The 22,154-nt window shown below is 41.6% G+C and overlaps 1 protein-coding gene across 2 annotated transcripts; it reads left to right on the top strand.

Annotated features, from left to right (window-relative positions):
• Positions 1-416: 416 nt before the first annotated feature.
• On the top strand, positions 417-15,955 carry rspo1 (R-spondin 1). 2 transcript variants are annotated; one of them, XM_056444984.1, is made up of 6 exons: positions 417-507; positions 3,412-4,107; positions 6,247-6,441; positions 9,152-9,295; positions 9,748-9,972; positions 14,246-15,955. In XM_056444984.1, exons 2-6 carry the CDS (start codon positions 4,011-4,013, stop codon positions 14,434-14,436), a joined length of 852 nt encoding a protein of 283 aa, XP_056300959.1. In that variant the 5' UTR covers positions 417-507; positions 3,412-4,010; the 3' UTR covers positions 14,437-15,955. The 2 variants fall into 2 exon arrangements, with proteins under 2 accessions (XP_056300959.1, XP_056300960.1); XM_056444985.1 differs by lacking the exon at positions 14,246-15,955 and having other exon boundaries at positions 9,231-9,295; positions 9,748-9,862.
• Positions 15,956-22,154: the final 6,199 nt, after the last annotated feature.

Here is a 22,154-nt window from a genome sequence, read left to right as displayed (position 1 = left end):
CCGAAAAATGTATATTAATACTCAGAATTAATTTTGGCACATCATATTTTGACAGTTCCTTCCACTGACTAATCCTAATTTAAGAATGACATAGATACTTTTTACTTTTAAGGATTATATTGTATAGCATCTATTCACACACGCACACACCCCCACACACGCGCATGCACACACCACATTAGCTCAAATTGTCATCCTCTGGAGATTAAGGTCGGCCTCCCCAGCTTCAAAGTGACAGGCAGGGAGAGATTGAGAAAGACAACAGGAAAGGGAGGTGACGGCGGAGGTGTTGCACTGGAGACAGGTGGGGATCTGCACTTGATGCAAACAGCTGTAATCCAGCGTGGAGCCTCAGAGGCAAAGCCGTGCTCAACTGAGCTGTACAAGATCAACCCTCTGACTGCTGGATCTGTGTGGGCTTAAGTCCTACATGGAAACTGAAAGAAGAGAGAGTCTGTTGGTGGTTTCATTGGAGGAAGAGGATGATGGTGATGTTCTTCCCTGCGTGTGAGTGTTGAGTGTTTTTCAACCGCTGTACATTTGACCTCTCACTGCCTGAACTCTCTAAGCTGCAGAGCCAAGGAACTGGAAGTGATTACCAAACTGGTTGAGGCTTCTGTTGGTGCTAGCGGCACAGCCAGGTGTTTCACAACACTCTGGCGATAGTAAGGTGGACAGCCTTCTTATCATATACAGATTTAGATTAAAAACTGTTGAGAGCATGAAGGTGTCGATGACGACTCGCTTTTCTCTGTCCTTATTCCCTCTTTTTCTGTTGCACTGTCTCTTCCTGTTCTTCTCTTTCTGGTTTTCATTGTGGGCTAGGCTGGATAGCGGCGCGAAAGTTTATGACTTGTGCAGATGTGCAAATCAGTCATCATACGAACATCAAAAGAAAATGGCTGGGTGAAATCACACACAAATTCTCACAGCTTTGTTCACTGCGCACATGACGGACAGCCACATTTGGGAAGAAGAAATGTGCATATTTAAAAGACAGAGTTGACCGCTGTTTTTACTTCTGGAGTATAGCAGATGTCATTTTGCACAACAAAAGAAACAAGTGTGTTGTGAGGTGAAGGGCCACATGTTGCAGGGACCAGGGAAATGGGGGCTCCAACTTGGCATCATTCCTATGTGAGGAAAAATGACTTATGGACTTTTTTGCTTTTTTTGTCTTCTCTTCGCCCTCCGTGTCTACTTTCCTCGCTGTGTGTGTGTGTGTGTGTGTGTGTGTGATTGAGGCATTGTGGTACAGGTTGTATGATTTGGTGATCGGTGTATTGTTCTGAAATATGTGTCAACGGGGCAATGGGTTCAGTTCCAGGCAGAAAGTTCATCGACAGGTTGCATTTGTCACTCTGAGCTCAGAGTTGTGGCACCTTCTCGAGTTCAATAAATTCCCATAGTGGGAGCTCACTTTCAGTGCTTGAATAATTGATGGGTCCTAGTTAGGATTTACAAAGAAGGCAATTTAATCTCCTGACTATTTGATGAGCGGGGCTTAGTTTCATTGAGCTCAGCTGAATGTGGCTGTTGATGAGGAAAGGCACACAGTTTAATGGACGCGGGAGCAGAGACAGAGAACTTCTTTCAAAACAGATGGGCTGAGAGTACGCAACAATCAGTTTTCTCGGTGAGTTTACAGTCAGATCCTGTCTCTTATCTACATGGCGTGCAGATATGGATGGGCTGAGGTGTGCTTCTGGCAAGTTGCACAAAATTGTGGGAGTGCTGGCTCGTGAAAGAGTCTCTGGCACATGTCTTGAGTTACTCAGTGCTGGAAAGGTTATATTCTTGAGTGATCCAGAGACTTAGCGTGTCCCATTCTCCAATCATCACTCTCTCAAGTAACAGGTGCTGCGGAGGGCTGGCCGCTTGCACCACTCTTTTGGCTCACGCCTGTAAATATGACTTTAGCCGAGAGGTGTCAATGACATCAAGTCATTAAGTGTTCAGAAGTAAATAAACCTACTGGTGGGAAAGAGAGTCTGCAGTGTTTCCCAATTAGGAGAAGATACATATGCCTCCGTCCTCGGTTTTTGTTTAATCAATGCCAGCGACATTTTTATGAGTCGAAAGGGAACTCCCTTTCTTTTCTGAATACGAGTCTTTAGGATTATGAAATTCTGCATTCTGTGACTCATTCGCCGTCGACAGGTTTCGACAGATGCCCTCGTTTTCAAGCGGCTCTGCGAAACTTCATTTGGTTAAACAATTGATAAACATGTTATTGTTTTCATGTATTTTATATTATATCATACAAATGGTATAATATCATATTTCAAACATGACTTAACTTGTTTTGGGTCAGTGAAGTGAGAAGGGAAATGGTGAAATATGAAATGATTTTTTCTCTTTTGATTTATACTTTACAAAACATGTGATGTAGCTTGATGGAATGTTCAGAAGCACCAAATGGCGTCGTCCCTCGTGTGATTCAGAGCCATAGCCAACTAAGCAGCCAAATATGGTTCTATTTGTCTTTATTGAGCTGCGAGGGAGGACCTCCCATTGCTCAGATCCTAACATGTTCCGTGTGTCCTCTTCACACAAGAGCTGTAAATACAGTCAGCATATGACACTATCAAAAAACCATCTCCCTACTAAATATGACAAAGACCTTCAGTCTGAGAGTGTGTTGCATTTCTCAGCCAGCGTCGACTCCACTTTATTTTTAAAAGATAAATATCTTCAATTCATCATCCAAGTCCAAATACAGCCTGATATGCGATGACACTGAAGTGTTTGTGGTTTTTAGTCATGAGACGAGATCGTCAGATTACAGAGATTTCTGATACTGAAGTACAAGTTGCGATTTTTCTATTTCTTGGATTGGCAAGGGATAGAAATTATGGACAGGGGGATTTACAACTGATCCCGCTACAGCAGGTTGTGTTCCATCTTCTGCATAGCTCTTTGCCACGTCCATCTTCTCCTGACATATCTTTGGCCATTGCCTCTCTATTCATTTCATTTTCTGTTTCTCTCTTTAGCCTGACTTTTCTTTTTTTGTGACTCTTGGTGAGCCTTTTTTTGATGAGCCTTGTCATAACCATTCGGATGCTAGGCTTCAGAAAGTCAGACAGGAAAGTAAAACTGCAACTTGTTGTTTTTAACAGTTTTTTCAGTTTCAACAAACAGGATATAATAAGTCAACATTTCAGCTATAGAGGTGCAGGTAGGCAGATATTGTTATTTTTGGACAGTTTTCAGTTTGTATGCTAAGCTAAGCTAAGCCAATGGGCTGCTGACTGTAGCTGTTTATCTATCATATTGGAACAACAGACATATCATGCATCTCTCAACAAAAAAGCAAATAAGCAAACCCAAAAGATCAAAGTATTCTCTTCATGTTATCTACCTGTAACAACCCGTCCTTCTCTCTTCTCCTATACTTTCTTTATTCAGCAGGTCCTAGTATTAGAAGATCCGTTGTCACACACAGTCAAGAACCTGCATCCGTCGTGTTTCAATCTACACGCCTGCATTGAGTGCTTCCTAAGACCAAGACACATGCTTGTGAGAGGAAACCATCTTCCAACAGCGGGTTCCCTGCTGCCCTGACAGCCCACCCCAAGCTTCATGGGTTGAACCAACAGAAGTTCGACAATCTCCTCTCCTCTTCCTCCTCTTCATCCTCGGTGCAACCCCTCAACACCCACCTCTGTCCGTCCTACAACCCCTCGCTGTCTACTCCCTTTGCCAGTACTACCTTCAGCGCGATGGCTTGTTGCGCCTCAGGCTTGTTTGGACTCGCAACCGCAGCGTCGCCCTCCGCGACACAGACTTGCCGACGCGGCAGCCAGTAGAGTGAAAGAACCAGAGAGGCAGAGGGGAGGAAAGGGAGAGACCGACTTTCGAAAAACAGCAGCACCACAAGAGAGAGGAGGGCTCATCTGTCCCAGCAGCAGAGGGATCCACCTGCCCCACAGAGGAAGGGGGCCCCCCCACCTGATCCATCTGGTGGCAGGGGGGGACCCTGCGTGGCCAGGAAGGCAACAGGGACTATGCAGCTGGGACTGGTGGCGCTGGCAATGGTCTTCCTCGGCTCCATGGGTCACAGCGATGCTCTCAAGCTCTCCAAGACGAGAAGGCAGAGACGGGGTGAGTGCTCTCTTTCTCAGCTTGTTGTGCACTCTTCTTTCTTCCTCTTTAGCTCTGCTGTCTTTTCCTTTCCGCGGTCAAATTGGTGGAAGTCTTGTAAACATTTAACAAGCAAAGTAAAGGTTTATTGTTTATTTCCCCGTCATTCTTATTAGTTTGTTTTAGAAGGGTGATGCTAGGTTCAGTGTTTCCCCTGAATGGCTCGTCTTTCTACCTGTTTTTTTAGGATTATGCCTTTCTCAGTTTATGTAAAAACTTTTAATGCGTATTAGGATTGTTTATAGAAGGGTTTTTTGATAGATTCACCCTCAAAGCCATCACTCTTTTTGTGTTTGGCTCTGTGGGCATATATTGGAATGGGTACCAGACAGTTCTAAGCTCTCTGAATTGGACCGTGCTGCCCGTGTTGTTGTAAGCATTTTTCTGACCTCATGCAACCACTGAGATGGTGCTCAGCCCGACTTGCAGTATATCTCTGGCCTTAGAGCCTCAGTGCTGGTGTTACCGTCAGCTTTGAAATAAGTTTTCATTTACACACAAGGAGCTTTCAGCCAATGCCAAGCTCGGCCCAACCTGTGCAAGCCAGAATGTGTATAATGTAATGCAGTAACAGATGTGGTTTCATTAAAATCACACATGCTGGGAAGGAAGAAGTGTCGTTTGTGTCATAGAAATATAACATGTTTTAAAATATGTAGACACACACATGGAGCTGCAATGCTGTCACAGTTTGTCATGTGCCATTGTTTTGGGGACAGAAGGATTCAGGTCATTCACCATAAGTGGTCTGAAATATACATCTCTGATAGACAGCCCTTACATCTTTAATGTCATCAAATTTCTCTCTCCAAAGGATTTTCGTGCCATGCAGAGATCGTTTCACAAACAGTTTACAACACCACATTGTCTGATTCATGCACTTCCTTCTGCATTGGTTAAAGATTACTCTCCATGGCCATCATTACTTTTTCTTTATTTGTGATAGTATCCAACTAGACCTGTAATTGCTGCATTTGAGGTTACCGAAACTCACTCATGGGAGAACCTTTTGAACGCTCTTACCATCCGACTTATCTCTGGGAAACAGATGGATTGCTGTGTGAGAGTATGTATATTTAGAGCTGATACAGACCAGGAATGTAAATCATCTCTGACGATGGTGGTTTTGTCTCTGATTGGCTCCGAGAAAAAGGATGTGCACTTCGACACATTTTTAGATTAGTGGTTGCGTGTATCGGAACAGGTGATACAGTCTGGCATTACAGGTATGTCAAATAAATGCATCTTCATTTTTAGGCTTAGGACAGGGAGATACTTGCTCTTTGGAACTACTATAAATGTAGTATTTGATTCTTGGCCATGTTCGTCATTATTGCAGTTTTTTGATGCCCAGATCGTTTCTGACTCACCCCAGTGAGTCAGAAACGATCGCCTTGTCTGATGTGAGTTGAATGATGTTAGCAATTTTGACCGAATTTTGCAGATTTTTACCGACTCTTGCAAAACTGTCAGCCCCAATTACCCTGATTTCTCCAAATGAAAATCTGTTGAGGATCTTCGGCTAGCATTTGAAGTAAACAGTGAGTAACTATTCAAACAAAGATGTTTGGCCTGGCCCCCGATTAGATGAAGCTGAAGCATTAACTCAAACTTGTCGGAGAGATAAAGCACTGGCAGGTTTATGGCTGACCTTGTGAAGATGCCAGCTAAATATTAAAGTTCTCCAATGTTTTTCTCATGGGCAAAATGTTAACAAATGTCCCCTTTACATTCTTATTAAAAAACATATTTGGATGGAGAAAACAAATAGTTGTATGCAAACATACACCATACAGGTCTGATGCCTGCCTTAAATAAATACTTCACCCCCGTAATGACCATTTGTTTATCAATTAACCACCTTCTCTTACCTTCAATTCTTGAAGAAAACGTTGTCTTTCTCACATGTCTCCACGGGGAATGTAAAACCCCAAAACTGAAAAAGTCTCTAAGTCTCATTTATCCAGCTTTTTGCTTCCAAACTTCCCAAACACCTGCATTTCTGTTATGATATACATACAAATTATTATTTTGGCAATTAAGTATTTCCTGACACTGACTGTTCCTTTCTCTCTGTTTGTTATCTTTATGTTTCCACAGTTAGTACTGAGGGGCCACCATCTTGCCCCAAAGGCTGTGACCGATGCTCTGAGTATAACGGCTGCATTAAATGTCGGCCGAAGCTCTTCATCTTCTTGGAGCGCAATGACATCCGTCAGATAGGCGTGTGCCTCGCCTCCTGCCCCATGGGATACTTTGGTATGAGGAACCCAGAAGGCAACAACAGATGCACCCGTGAGTTTTGCTTTGCGTTGTAGACATTTGACCAAGTGATAGTTCCACATCTGTAAACTTCCAAATGTATGCAGGCTCAAACTCACTCACTGGCAACTCGATAAAAATCCTCACAGCTGATGTCAAATCAAGCATGCAGAAGTGTAAACAATCTGTTTGTCTCTGGCTCATCATCTCCTCCTTGTGTACAATATGAAGGCATTTGTAGAGGGATACCCTGTGAGTTTCTTTAACTTATTGGTATATATACACTTTGCTGCACCACTTTGTGTGTTTAACAAATACCTGAAATCCACATGCATAGAATATTGATTTACCAATTGCCGCTCTTTATTCTCTAAAGTGATTTCATGTTGCGTCCTCTTAATAACCGAGCTGTGCTACTATTTGTCAATGCTTACGAGTGAATGTGAATGACCACTTGATGAAATCCTTCTGTTGTTGCTGCTCATCCTGGTGCAACGTTGTGGAGGAATGTTTAATTGCAGTGATCTTCATTATGGTTAGAGGCACATTTGGCTCATCTGGAAAGTGGGTGAACGATGACTCACAGGAATTACCAGAGTTACTGATTTGGTTCTGGTGGCACTGGTCCCGTACTTTTAGCCAAGGGATGCCAGCACCTTAGTCTGTTTCCCATTGCGTGTGGGCAGACAACACGATCGGAAAAAAATCCCAACAAAAACAGCTCAAGTTAATTATTGTTTGTCTGATTTTGAGAGGATGTTTGCGTTTTTATTTGACCCTCGTGTGCAAAGTCCGTGCCAGATCTCAACCAATTTGATATCTATATCATAAGCAGTCTGTATAATAAAGTAATTATGGATTTTTTAAATTTTTTTATGTGAGTGGGTCCAAAATGATCCTCCTTTGCAAAGTACAACGTGCATTACCTCAATAATTAACGAAAAATATCAACGTGTAAAAATAATCATGGCTTCAAGTTAGTTGTAGGTGATTGTTGGGCAGCTACTGTGCACAGCAGCTTCCTGTGATCTTTTGCCAGGGCAAGAAAAAGGCAGGCTATTCTTGTCTTTTAGATGTTTTTCTTTAATAATACATGTCAGAAATTCTAAATACTTTTTTTGCTAAGTCTAATTTTGGTTGTAATGAGCGTTGTATCACTTGCTGTATGCCATCCGGTCTGCTTTGAACACTACTGTATATCTAAGGATTTCAAAGCATGTAGGCTCCAGTGTTTTAGTGAAGCCCAACTCAACTGAGACCAAGACTTTGAGGGGTTGAGACCGAGTCCATGATCAGACAGTGCGAGTCCTACATTGCATGATACACTTAAGAAATAATGTGGAACATGCAAACCATAGGCACTCCTCAAACTGATGGGAAACAATATGGATTTTTCTACATTCATGTCTGTTATTGCTGTATATAGGCCGACAGTGGGCGTACAAGTGCACAAGAGTCTTGATAAAATTATTCTGTGAAGGAATTTTACTTTTTAGGAGCTAAATCAACAACATATTTATAATAGTGTATATAAGCCAGTGACTCTTACATGGTTGTACACTCTCTCCACCTGCTACTGTTTATAAAAGAATATACTTCATTTTCCAAAAAAGACAAAACGCAAAAATAAATGTTAATAATTTGACATTTTCTTTAGATATCACTATATATAATTATATAATCATCATCTATATGATAGTGAGAGAGGGAATACAATTCAGCTCAGACATTTTCATTGAGTCCTGTCATGAGTCCCAAATCTCGAGTCCAAGTCAATTGTCTCAAGTCTTTTGAGGACAAGTCTCAAGTCCCTATGTGAGCAATTTAGATGTGTGCAAGATATGTTTTTACTTTTATCGAAATATTGAATAATTTAAAACAAATTAAACCCCCCGTCCTGGTTTGTTGGGGAGAGGTCTGAATTTCCCCCAGCAAATTATTGTTGGAGGCCCTTGGTTATTATCCAATCATCTGACTTTATACATATCATTCCGGAATGTCTTGTTCTCAACATTTGTTTTACATTATAGGGCTTTAAACATCAGTACAGTCAAATGTACTTGTCAAGGGCTTAACAATTGTAATTGGGAGCGTGTGGAAAGAGCCCAGTTAGTATTCAATGTTAGATCATTTCTGACCCCGGGATTGGACCAGCTGCAAAGTAGACATTCTGACTGTAAGTTTAGTAGAGTCGAGTTCTGAATACATGCCATAAATAAAAATATTGACAGGAACTCACAGATTTCCATCTTTCTCGGCTGTTTTTCATGAGAATAAGGATGTGCCTTTCAAGTTGAAGCCAGAGCTTTTGGGGGTCTTAGGGAAAATGTCTGTTTTTCATCCTCCTGTGCTTGTAATTATCCACATTTCAGTAAGTTTGTTCTTTATTGGAGAGATTGTAATGAGTCTGCGGTGTGAGAAACCCAATTCAGCGATACACTCCTGGTTGTACTCATTCACACCAGCGTTCCATAAAACAAGGCCTGTGGTGCATGTGTTTCTGAGAGAAGAAGAGTGTTACTCCTCTTCAAATAGACACTGTGTTGCTATAAAAGTGTCATTAAATCTCTGAGGAAATCTAATCCAAATTTCTCTTGTTTTCAGCCAATAATGCAATGAACAACCCATTAAAAGAGATTTCCACTAGAAATGTCTGTAGAATAAGTTAAAGGATTTGAAGCTAACACAATGTGACTTCCACTGACTTGATCTTCTCATTTGATCCTCTCTTTTTGTCTTTCAGAATGTAAAATAGACAATTGTGAAGCGTGTTTCAATCGCAATTTTTGCACAAAATGTAAGGAGGGCTTGTATTCACACAGTGGGCGGTGTTATGTCAGCTGCCCTCCAGGCCAGCGCCCCGCCAATGAGTCCATGGAGTGTGTTGGTGAGTGACCTTTGACCATAACTCTTTACTCATTTCAAAACTTTAGCCATAGAATTTTGTAATGTTCCTATGATGAACCAGCGCTATTATTTCTTCTTTTCATCTTTCCATTATGTTTTTTTCTTTTTGTTCTTCTAAATTCATAGAAGATTGAAAGTCAGAAGATAAATAAACGTAACCCTGAAAACTAGCTTTTGTTGTGAGCGCAGTTTACTTTATAGCCAAATGTTTAAAAAAAATAAATTTTTAGGTTCATAGCAATCCTCTTAAGCTGTACCTCTCAAGTAAAATCTATAAATAATTGTTTACAGATTTGGAAATGACTTGAAGTTATTATTCTGAGCTAAATCTGCTGAGCTGTAAAAAGCATCCGTGAAGGCTGTGAAACAAATGTGTGATGTGGGCGCTGTGGAACATTCACTCCTACTACCTTCTTCCCACTGTGTATGCAGGTCAGCGTCCTGAAGAGTGTGAACTGAGCGAGTGGAGTCAATGGGGTTCCTGTATGAAGAAGAACAAAACATGTGGATTTAAGAAAGGCTCGCATTCTCGAGCACGCGCACCCATTCTGCATGTCCACAGCCCAGTCACCTCCCCGGCCTTTGCACCCTCACAGCCCTGTGCTCCACAGACAGAGAGGAGGAAGTGCACTGTGACCAAGACGCCGTGCGTGCGAGGTAAACACAAATACAAACACTGCCGAAAGACCGAGACGTTGAAGTGAAAATGACACAGAGTCGGGACTTCTAGTGAAACGGTACACGATAATCACGGATAAATCCTGTGACAACGCTCAGATTACTGATGATCAAGCAATAAAGAAGTCCATGTGCTTCATGAAACACCTCCACCAGTTAATATGTTGACAGATGGGCGCATTACTCAACATTCAAAGGCCTGCATTCCCGCCAGCGTCAGTACGTTGATTGAGTTTGGTTTGGCTGAGCTCACAGAAGGATACAGAATCTCTTGACTTCGCGGCGTGTAAATAATAAACACAACCCACGAGCCAAGCAGATGAAGGGCGGGCATTACGCACTGCGAAGCTGGATGAGGATCAGAGCGAGAAAGGGCTGTTTGTTCTGACGACCGTTGAAGCGTGAGGTTTACACGACCATGACATGTTTGCTTGGGCTCTTATCATCCACACAGCAGCTTGATGTGCTAAAGGAGGTGTGGTTTTCGGGCTTCAACTTGCATGTTGAGGAGAGCTCCCCGTGGTTTGTACTTTGCTTTTGATCAGTGAATAAACGTCTCCCTAAAGGAGAGAACTATAGCGGACTCGTATTATTGTATAAGCTCTTCCAGGCGGTTCAATTCTGAATTACGCTACAATTTGGCAGGTTAACAGTCAATGGCCATCGTCAACTTTCACAACGGCTTATTAGTCACTCTTGGCCTCGTGGGCAGCTAATAAATGACAGATCTGGCCAATAGGTTGGGAGTTTATTGGTAGAAGAGTGCAACAAAAACAGCAATGATCGTGCTTATTTGCTTTTAAACCTTTTGTCCTTAGTCGTAAGGAAATATTTACAGGCACATGTGTTGGGATGTTAAACCGTTCCACATGAATAAAATGGAATTGTTGTTCCATAAACCTACACTCATTTGCAAGGACTGAGAGAGTTGTAAACAAGTTGTATTTAAAGCCGTTATTGGACGGTGGCACACTTTGGGGATTTTGGGCACAGCAGCAACATTGCGCAACTGTATTTTGCAGAGTTTTGGCAACTGTACAGATGTTGCAACATGTAACAGATTGCCTGATTTGCCTGCATATATGCGAGAAAACACACGGGAGGCTTGAATATACAAGCGCCATACTCTACCCTGGAACAGTTCCTATAGGGCTTTATAGAGCCGATAGAACCGAACATGATCCGACATTGTCCCATATAGATCTGTGGTCATGTCTGGAGGGAAGGAGGCAGGCGTGGCTTGTAATTGCTCGGTGAGGAGCAGGATCTTCATTGGACTGGCTGTGACCGCACAATTTGAGAAATGAGAAGCAAATCTACTCCGTCCGACGCCTGCATCCTGGAAAGAATGTTTTCCATGAGTTCAGAGGAATACTTATCAGTGAAATATTATAAACTGCCCTATGAAAACTGCTCCACAGACTGACAATTTTCTAAATTTGGAGCAAAGGTAGGTCATATCAGAAAGGCCAGGATGTTATGTGAGGTGTCACCTGACGAGTGATGAGTCATAAAAGCTTTTTGGATTTTGAAAAAAATGACAGCTGATGTCAAATAGATTTTTTTTAACCTGTCTTTCTGCCACAAACTAGTTTTTGTATGAAATAAGACGCATATTACTGCCACAAAGCACGGTAATACATGTTCCTCAGTGAAGTAATTAATGGTTGATGGTACCACGACTCCGGTGAAGTCTGTGGTTAAACTTACTCTCTCAAATGAAAAAGAAAAAAAGAGCACAGCTGTGGATTCATCTGTGAGAGTTGGCTGGTAGTCCCGCTGTATAAAACACAGGGGGCAGACATTGTATAACATTAGTGATTTAGTGGTCTGCAGAGCTCACGCTTTGTGTTGATTTGGCCGCAACATTTTCCCCCTTTTTTCGGACGCTCCACAAAAGGGTCTCACGCGAAAACTGAATTTTCTGGATGTGTTATTGCATTTGTCAGGCAAAATTGTTTAGCTTGGATGGAGAGGAGGTATAATCAGAGCTGTCAGAAACTGATGGAGTCCCTCACTCTTGGCTCCATTGGTGATTTGTTAGGAGGAGTAATTAAGTCCTTACACGGTGAGCACATCAGCTCGGATGCGTGAGTGTGTGTGAGGACTCTTCACTCAGGCTTTACTCTCGCTCATTGTGCCTCATTGATAGAAATTTTAACTATTACAGCCTCCATTTGAAGCGCTTGCGTGAATGGTGGTCAAAGAACCGGGGTTGTTTTTATGATTTTGGCTCCTGAGGCTCTTGAAAAAGAGTTATTCCTACTGTGTGGGACGGAGCCTTCACGTGTACAGTTTGTCGTGAAGCACTTGTATAAGGTCTGGCCACATTCATTCATTCATCCATCACATTATAATGATTTTCACTGCCTATGTTGAAACACGATTTGGTGAAATTTGAAAAACATTGTGGACTTTTTGTTTTTCTACGATGCGCTTAAACCAAAGAGTCATAACTGTTTGTACAACACGTTTAAAAATGCTGCTAGAGAAATAAACACAGACCTTCAGTTATTACTGCACATCAGTATACAAACATGGTGGCGCCATAAGCTCAGCTCTTGTCAACTGCGTAGTGAACACTGTCCAGCCCTTGGCATGTGTTCACTCAGATTCCAGGATGTGCAGAGACTCTCAACTCACAAGTTCATAACAAACATCCTCCAGCGTAACTACACTCCCTCGGATATACAAATACTTTTGAGTGCAGCCTAAACAATAGCAATCTGACACTAGGCGCAACCTCCATTTCCACTTTCTGATTGCTCTCCATGTCCTTATGGGCCATTATTGGGCCCTCAACCATGTTTAAGTCATTCTACCAGAAGTGATTTTAAAGTGATTTATTTGACAGAAAATTGTGTCGCTTGACTGTCGTGAGTGCTCTTGCAGCCTTACGTGCTGCGTTTTAAAATCAGCAGCACAACTAAGCTCTTTATTCTCTTTAATGGGTTACATGTGGAAGATAACCACACTGTGATGGATGTTTGGATTTTGGAGAGCTATTATACTCTTAAATGTGTGACAGGTGTGGATCCGAATGCAAGAGTAGGCTACCAACAAATAGCAGATGGTTGAGGATGAGGGGGTCCTCTAAGTGTATTTCGTGAAACAAGGAAGTGATTAGCTGGTGAAATAGAAATGAAGAGCCTGCAGTCACGAGAGCGCCTGTTTTAGGGTGAACTTGGACCCAGTGGTGCTTTTAACTAAATGCTAATATGAGTGTGCTAGCATGGACTGTGGACAATGGCCCCTTCCCCACTTCCTACCCCCCTACTTCCTACCCCCCTACTTCAGGTGCCCTTGCTTTGAACGAACCCGTCTGACCTCGGCCTTCGTTTCAATCTCAAATACACACCTCCCGAGGTGACTGCATCTGTCGCGTTTGCGACGCTTCTGCTGTGACAAAATGTGTCGACAGACGTACAGAATTTCTAACACCTGGCAAAGTTAAACGAATAAACACTTCTGTGGTAGTTTAGAATACAACAGGAACACTTTTTGCCATGACGACGCAAACACAGACTCTATACCAGCGTCGCGGCTCATAATTATAGCACTAAACACAAAGTACAACTGTGGCTGATTGGAGGGTCATTAAGTGATTACTTGGTCATAAACTAGAGTAGGTGTGATATGGTGGTGGCATGAGAGAAAACAGGCTAAGGCATCACTGGCGTTATAACAATTCATCCTGAGGGGAACAGTAATAGTTGCCAAGATATTTCCCTTAAAAAACACACTGTGGAACTCATGGTGGCGCGAGAGGAGAACTCGGGGGATTGTCAATTGATTATTAATTATAGACAATCGATCCAACAGTTTGGAGATATTTCCGTCCACAGCGCTGTGGACAGATTGACCGACTAAAGCGGCTCAATACGACTGGCTTCCAAATGTTTTATTTTATCCTCTTAGGTTTGCTTATTATGTGTTGATTGATTGTGGCGCACTTGTTGCTGCTGTACTAAACATATCATTATGTTGCCATTTAATAATTCTGGACTCGATGTGCACGGTTCACACACATTTTGCCTGTATTAGAAACCACGTAATCACAACCACAAGCCGTGATCCAACACACATCCTGTATTCTCCACTCTCATCCCTCAGGAATCCATGTTTTTCATTTTGTTTAGCCAAGCGGAGGCACTTCTACATACAACATCTGGTGATGACAGATATCCTGCAGGAATTTATTTGAGAAATGGTATTAAACGTAAACAATATTTTCTTTGCATTGTCATTTCAGACAGGAAGAGTAAGGCAGGCCGACAAGATGATACAAACAGGCGAGAGAGGGAGAACGCACGCGGGCGAGGACGAGAAGGCAAAGATGGCAGTAGAGGAGGAGGAGGAGGAGGAGGAGGAGGGGGGAAGAGGCGAAAAGGGCAGAGCAGGACCACCATTGCTCCCAGCATCGCAACCAGCTCTGTCAGCTAAACTCCATCACCTGCTGGATGGGGCTGAGAAAAAACGAGAGACAAACAGAGACAATGCCTCATCCAGCAGCACCAGCCATAGACCACGTGATGAAGGAATGGATTCTTGCTGCTATGCATTGTAGGAGATGCAAAGACAACTGGAGAATTGCTGCGACACAAAAAGGCTTCGCTGAGCTTTTTGAATAGATGAACATATCTGGAAGATACTGGTGTCTGAGTGTTGTTCAGAAAGACTCGAGGAGGTTCACTCCACCGTGAGGGATCACTGTCGGACTGCAAAGCCTCGATGAAGACGTGGTCCGTGTCATGAACGCAACCATCTCACGTCTCGAAGAACAGATTCCTGTGCAGCATCCAAGCTGGATGTGTCTGATAAGGAACGACGGGTCTCCGTCGTCTCCGCCGGTCTATGATGTACTATGTTCCAGTCCGATTTCAATCACAATCTGTTCTTCATTTGTATTTCATGTCTGTGAGAAGTAGCAGATGGATTTTCCTCAACAGCTGCTTCACGGGATGTAAAGACAAAGAATAGTATGAAGTCTTTGTACCTTTCATTTCCATTATTGTGAGATGAAACAAATAAAAGAAAAAGGCACTGGAAGTCATTTGTGGTTGTTGAGGACAAAAGATCTTCTCTACAGTGTATTATTTCAAAGAGGAATGTTGTAACAAAAGAATCCTAAGAGAAGAATGAAGAGAATTACTGGCTCGTTTTCTTCTCCGCTGTCTTGACACAAACTTTTGCCATTCGATAGCTTAGTTGTTTAAATGTTGCCATTTGTAACAGAAAACAAGGAATAAAAATATGAGTATTTGCATGTGTACAAGGTTGCTTGTGCGTGCCTTTGTGCATGCAAACGTGTGTGTCTGTGTGTGCGTTGACCTGAAGTCTGGGTGTTTGGGTACTTTATATGCATTTCTGCACGGAATCAAGTTGTTTGTCAACGGATCTTAGTTCTTTGTACATGTGTGTTTACATTTGCACATATGTGATAATATTGGTCTCATAGATTGAAGGAATAGGTTCTGGAAAACACGAGGAGGGAAATGTAAATTAAATGCACAGTGATATATCAAATATGCAGTAACTACAAGCCACTGACTATCATATAAGCCATCAACTTATCAGCTGCTCAGTAATCGTGTCTGTTTGCTACAGGGTCTGAAGATTTTGCACAGCTATGTTTCCTACTGCTCAAGTTTTAAGAACAATCATAGTATTTTACACATTTGTACTCCAAAAGCTTAATGATGTTACAGACCCGGAGGAAAGTTTCTTTCTTTTTCTTTTTTTTACCTAGAACCTTTTTCATTGGGTCTGTTTGCTTTACACAAGATATAAGTTTCAGGAGAAGTCACACGCTACATTATTCATTCATACTATGGATTGTGATACTGAATATTTCAAACTGTGTTTATCATTAAAGTATTAGAATCGTCATGTATAGCTTATTCTGTCAAAGCCTAAATAAAGAGCAGATGAAGCTGATTGGAACTTCAGTCAGACACTGACACTATTAGTTTGTTTGATTTCAGTTTAAATGATTTCGTCAGTTGACTCTTAAAGTATTCTCAGTATATACTATACTAGCCTCACATATACACTTGTGTTCATGTACGACACATTTTACACAGAAGGACAAATTCTTTGTTTTACAATTTGGGTTATATCTTTATATTTTAGCCGATTATTTATATTGGTTGTCGTAACATTGCACCTGCTACGTTAAATGTCCCTTATTGTGGAAAGTTAGGTTTCCAGCTGGCTGTATATTATCCTTCTTATTATACGGTACTTACTAAAGAAAGCAGGAAAATAAAAATAATAAGTAGAAAGCCTTCATAAATTGTTAAATTGTCATTGGCCTTTTGGGATTATTACCAACATTTTAGGTTCACTTGTGGTTCTACCGCCAAATGAAATGGCTCAAATATTCTGGATTAACTTGTTTGCTATGTTTGATCCCTGGTGTTGCCCTGTTCTCAAATGTCAGAAATTATTATTAATAGTTATAAATAGTTATAACCAATAGAAGTATGCCCCAAACTATTAAATTAAGACCCAAGTGGCACTTAACGGGAGTTAGTGCCACAATCTGTTATTGATGAAACAATTACAGTTATCATTTATTTATATAACAGACTAAGCCAACAAATGACAAGGGAACTTTAAACTCAATAAATCCGGACAATTTAAGATAGTTTCGTGACAGTCGTTTCACTCTAGGTCTGCCGTCATAATCCTGTGGGGGAAGTTTGAACTACTCATCTATTATTCTGTGACCTGAACTCAATCAAAACCTCAAAGAAGAACGATAAACAAAGTCTGCTGGGAGTACGATGCTATCTATCAGCCGAGAGCACTCAGTACTGATGGTATGGTCTTCCTCAGGCTACAGGAGGCCATCTTGGGAAGTGGAGGAGCTTAGATGATGCTATGGTCCCGATCCCCGGCCAAATGCTGGCGCCTGGGCAGGGGTCGTAAAAGCAGAGACAGAAATAAAAACTAATGGTGTGTCATAGCCAGAAGGGAGGGGGTATACTATGCCTTGGCCCGACAACAAAACAGCCGTTTCTCATTACCAAAAGGGAGGGCAGGGGGAATGGTAGAGTATGCACCGTAAATTACACATTCATCGCTCTTCCTGACCATAAATTCTTACCCTGGCTCCATTGGACGGAGCTCTCCCTCAACTCCCACTCTCTCTCCTTTTCACTCTGTTGTTCTCCATTCCCATGTTTTCCAAGAGAAATGAATGGTAACTCTTTGGAGTATATGGGTACCCTGGATTTGCCAAGATCCTTAACACTGGATGATTTCATTACTTTAGTTTGGCCTTTAAGCCCAGACCCCAGGGAGTGCAACACGTCAGCAGGGAACACCCAGGCCATGTCGGCATGACTAAAACGTGTAATCTCTGATCCAAATGTAAAAGAACGGTTACCCCCCTGTACCACAACTCATAATCACAGACCAATATCACTCTCAAAAGGACTTATAGGTCTTTAAATACCACTAGACTACATATAAATCTAAATCATTCACCTTCTCCAATCCTTTTTATGTCTTCATTATGGAGCTAGCTCAGCTGTTATCGTGTGACCTTCGTGTGGAACATAGACTACACGATGCAGTTGAAAGCTGCAGAAATAATAAGTGGGCTTGAGAGTTGAGTTTCAAGGTTGCTGTTATTGTCGACCAACATTATCTAGGAATAAAAGAATTGCTGCTGCAGCAGAGAGACGTCACAAAAAGACTTCCGCAAACACATGAACAAAATAAAACTACTCCTCCCTGTTACAAATATGTATGTGTCACAAATATTGTTGTGGTTTTATCCCAGTAACGCTTTTAATACAGGAATAAAAACACTCAATGCTTTTTCAATTATGATTATTTACAATTGAAACAGACATTATGTATTGCTTCCTCAGAATAATCCACAGCGCTCAATCTAAAGTATTCATAAGGACAATTTCTCCTCACAAAGGTCTGTGAAAGATCAACAAGGATGTGTTCCTGGAAATAAATATTAAACTTTCCAATGCAGCAAGGCCCTGTACAACTCAGGAGACATATAGGTAAGTCAAAACACTGATAAATAACCCCATGAGGTTATTTATGGATGATAAACATTTAAATTCTTATTCTGGTTTCTGTGAATTGCTTCAGCCAAGTATTATGACAAATGCATGAAAAAAAATTCCTTTGTTATGTTTTTTAATTTCACTATAATCCACAGCTTCAGAGACACAATACGTGTGGCGTTGTGTCACCACCAGGGTGAATACGATTGTTGGGCTACGTGGGCAGCAGCACCTATGGGACCCTTCCCTCCCAGTGTAGTAGCTTAAGAGATGTCTTGTCTGCAATCCCACGGATCCATGAGGATTTCCATCTCTGAACCTCCACACCCATCTTCTCTCTATGGCTCGAGATCTGAGGGGTTGAATCGGGATATCTACAAAGAGAAGATGAATTATACATCAACACTGACAGCCTGATAAGTTTGATCAGCAACAGATATCGATAAAAGTGGGTCTGCTAAATCATATTAACAAAACTATTTAAATGTTTTGGGGAATCCAAGAATATTTTCAAGAGAAATAAATCGACACCTGATGATAGTTAAGAGACAAAGGTTACTTGAAATGGAAATCATAAATGATACGTTAGGGTGGTGTGATGAGCGCAACTCTGGCAAACCAAGGTATCAATGCCAGATGTTCAGGTATCACTGATCTGATGCAGTATCATCATCTGCAGATGGCCCTTGCTGCAGGAGGAAGAAAGGCAAGATAGGATTTCCCAGGTAGAACCAACGCTGTATTAAGCTTTGTGTCAGTGTACTATCAAGCAAACTGATATTTAGTTCCTAATTACCAAGCTTGATTTAACCCAAATGTGTCTGAGGCTCAGGAAAAGGCATCCTGATGCAGGAGAGAACATGTTTAGAAGATGCTTGTACAATGGTAGTTGTGGTAGAAATGATACTTGATATGTGCTGCCACCTTTTGGAAGTAATCAGTACTACAAGGGGGGAAATTAAAACACATCCTTTAGATTGGGATGTGTGTGTGTGTGTGTGTGTGTGTGTGTGTGTGAACGTGCATATTCAGAAGGGGAGTACAAGAGAAAGAAGATGCTGCAACTAACTGTGCTGTGACTTGTTTGATATTTTACACAATATGTTTTTTGGTGTAATTGTACTCTGTAATTGTTTAAAATTGAATCAAAATGTCATTACTTCTCCCTCTTACATTCTTTGGATCGAAGCATGATTTTTTCGTATCATGAATTATATTTTATTTTCACAACAACATCTTGTAAATTGTGTTAAAACCTATAGTAGTATGTAATTGCAATGAAAGAAAGGACCACAAGAGGGGGCCATGAAAACATAAAACACTTCATATCTTAACTATAACCAGTAACTATAATGATGACATCATTATCATAAGACATTGTTCACCCTTTCCATTCATCAGATCAAAGTAGAGGTTGTGTACATTTAGCAATCCAAATGAGTAAAAGTTGTCTTTGTTAAAAATTGTTTGGAAAGATTTTGGACTTGAGAGAGAGAAAGAAAGAAAGAAAAGGAGAGAGAGAGAGAGATGCAAAGCCAAAAGAAAGAAGAGAAAATCCAAAACAAGTTTAATCCTAACATATTCCATCACTGCATTGAGTAAGTAAAATGCATTTTATATTTCACATTTGTTTATATCTTCCAAAGACTTTTTTCTCATCTCTCTTTTCCAGAATATAAAAAAAAAATCCTCTCTGTCAGGCAGGTGTTTGCTACTTGTGGTGTTGATGAGGAGGATGAAGAAATGTATGAAATATATTCACGTCAAGGTATCTACATCTATAAACCGTCCTCTTGACACCTCACACATCATCTTGATAATCTGCCTGTCCGAGTAAATCTCTTGAAATGAGAGACGTACGCACTCTTTTCTTTCACTCCATCAAAATTCAACTCTTATTCAAGCTTTTCATATCTAATCATATCGCTCCTTCACACAGAGCCGGAGCGCTTATCTGCTTCTTTTTCAATGCTTGTCGTTTTGAATTACAGTCAATCACGGTCGGTCCACTCCTCAAAACTTTTTGCATTCCAAACATCTCGGCTCCAAACAACTGTTCCAATATGGCTGCCAGCAGCATGGAGCTGTAGTTATACAGGGCTGCTCTAAGCAGTATTACAATGAGACTGCCCTGTATCCTTAATTCACCTCTGTTTCGTAAACCCATGCAGATTCAAACACGTCCCGCAGCGTACATGTTTTCTGCTCCTGTCCCACTGAAGCAGAAGAGTAATCGAGAGGTTTCTCGTTCCCCGTCATCGTTTGTTGTCTTCCATCGGCCTCATCATCCCCTCATGTCGTCCCGGGTTGAGACCGATGTATTATTTCCTAACAATCACATCTTTCGAAACACCTGCACCAATCTCAACCTCAAAGTCTGGTAAACATACTCGTCGAGGACATACATCTTTATTCTATCTATATTTCCTCAACTGCTGCCACACTTTTGTGCAAACATTTTAAGTAAACAAATATCTACTACTCAAACTAAGCTGAAAGCAAAATAAGAAGATGTAATAATCCGCAGATGCAAATTGCTCTTCTCTCCAGGAACAAAGAAACTTTTTCTGCAAACTGTACTTTTCAGGAATTATATTTCAGTTTTTTTGCCAGAGCAATTACCGAGAAGGGCGAAGCTCAAAACCACAGTCAGAGAACAGTGGATGTGACTCTTGAATAGCATCACATTACTAAGCTCCCACATTAATAGTCTGCTTCAGTTACGAAGCCACTTTAAATGTGTACAAATGTATGTGAGCAGAACATTTTGCACTGTAGAATGTGTGAAATGACACGTGGGTGTGAAATCCCAATACAATGCATGTATTGTCTAATTGTCTGAAAGGAACGTTGACTGCACATTTAACAACATGAGAAGTTTTTTAACAACAACATTTTCTTCTAGTTGGAGTACGTTTTTTTGTATTTACATTCAGGGTTATGCATTTGGTCAGTTACTGAGGTGTCACATATGATTTATGAGAATAGTAAACAGTCCATTAACTAAGATGTTGTCCCGACTTGCAGTTGACATCGGTCATCCTTGAAAAAAGGAAGATTCATAGCGGTGGACGCGTCCGACCCTGAACTCTGGAAAAACAAGGCCTTGTTTTCCTGCTGAGAGCGCTCATTACAAGACGCTATGCGAGCTTCCCACAAGCAAGCACAACTCCTTGACCTAAATGGGAGTGAATGGAGAGGACGAGAGCTCGGGCCAAGCCACAGAGGCAGACTCCAAACCTTCGCCAGCGAGTACCAGCCCCGTGAGCGTCGGCTCGGGGACACAGATGTATGTTGTTGTTGTTGTTGTTGTTGTTTTCCTCCTTTTCTCCATGCACAGCTCATAGGCCTTCAGTGCACAGTGAGCCGCTACAGCAGCTCCGCTGGGGAGTCCATATGCTCTGATGTGGTACGCTCTTAGGAACAGAACACATTGAGACGACAAATATCACGAGTCACGAGCAGATGAAGAGTCTCCCTTGATGGTCTCTGGGAATAGAAAAGATAAGGAAGAATAAGTGTCGTCCATCCCTATAATGTTCATCATCTTGGTTTAGCGTATAGTGTTCAAACATTTGCATTTTAGACCCAAACACAAAGTACAGTTGAGGCCGGTGGTGGAGTCAACACTCGTCAAATATCAACGCTTGGTCAGTGGCCGCGACTCTCTCCTCGAGCATCAGTTCAGGAAGTGGCAGTTTCCACCCATATCGGGTCTTTTTCAAAATAAATGTCTGTTTTCACAGTCTACAAAACCACTCGATTAGATTTAGGAAAAGAAGATTGTTGACTGTCTCGCAAAATCCCTACCAAGTGGCTACCAACTCACATGTTTAGGAAATGACGGGACATTATAGCAACCTTTACTTTTTGTTCGTGTGGGTTTTACATTGGCGTTAGTTCAAAGCCTGGTGCGTCTGTATCAGACGCCGAGGAGCACTGACCAACCGGCCTTATACGACGAGTTGGGAGTGAGACTGTGTTGGTTGGTTGGTTGGGTCATTAGTCATTATTCTGGTCCTATACCAAATAATTAGACACATTGACATTTTAACTTGATGACGATGTTAGACGAGGAGTCAGCAGATCAATGAAGTCATAGAGATTCATCCTCTGGGAAGCATG

The sequence above is a fragment of the Pseudoliparis swirei genome, chromosome 22, assembly GCF_029220125.1.
Source record: "Pseudoliparis swirei isolate HS2019 ecotype Mariana Trench chromosome 22, NWPU_hadal_v1, whole genome shotgun sequence".
Classification (NCBI taxonomy): domain Eukaryota; kingdom Metazoa; phylum Chordata; class Actinopteri; order Perciformes; family Liparidae; genus Pseudoliparis; species Pseudoliparis swirei.
The sequence above is the reverse complement of the archived record's forward strand: the minus strand, read 5'-3'. Positions and strand labels throughout refer to the sequence as shown.

Excerpts from the sequence above, each read along its gene's own strand:
- rspo1 (XM_056444984.1), top strand. The coding sequence starts at position 4,011 with ATGCAGCTGGGACTGGTGGCGCTGGCAATGGTCTTCCTCGGCTCCATG. Across the intron at positions 6,442-9,151 it reads AGGCAACAACAGATGCACCC|AATGTAAAATAGACAATTGT; the intron begins GTGAGTTTTGCT and ends TTTGTCTTTCAG. Across the intron at positions 9,973-14,245 it reads CAAGACGCCGTGCGTGCGAG|ACAGGAAGAGTAAGGCAGGC; the intron begins GTAAACACAAAT and ends TTGTCATTTCAG.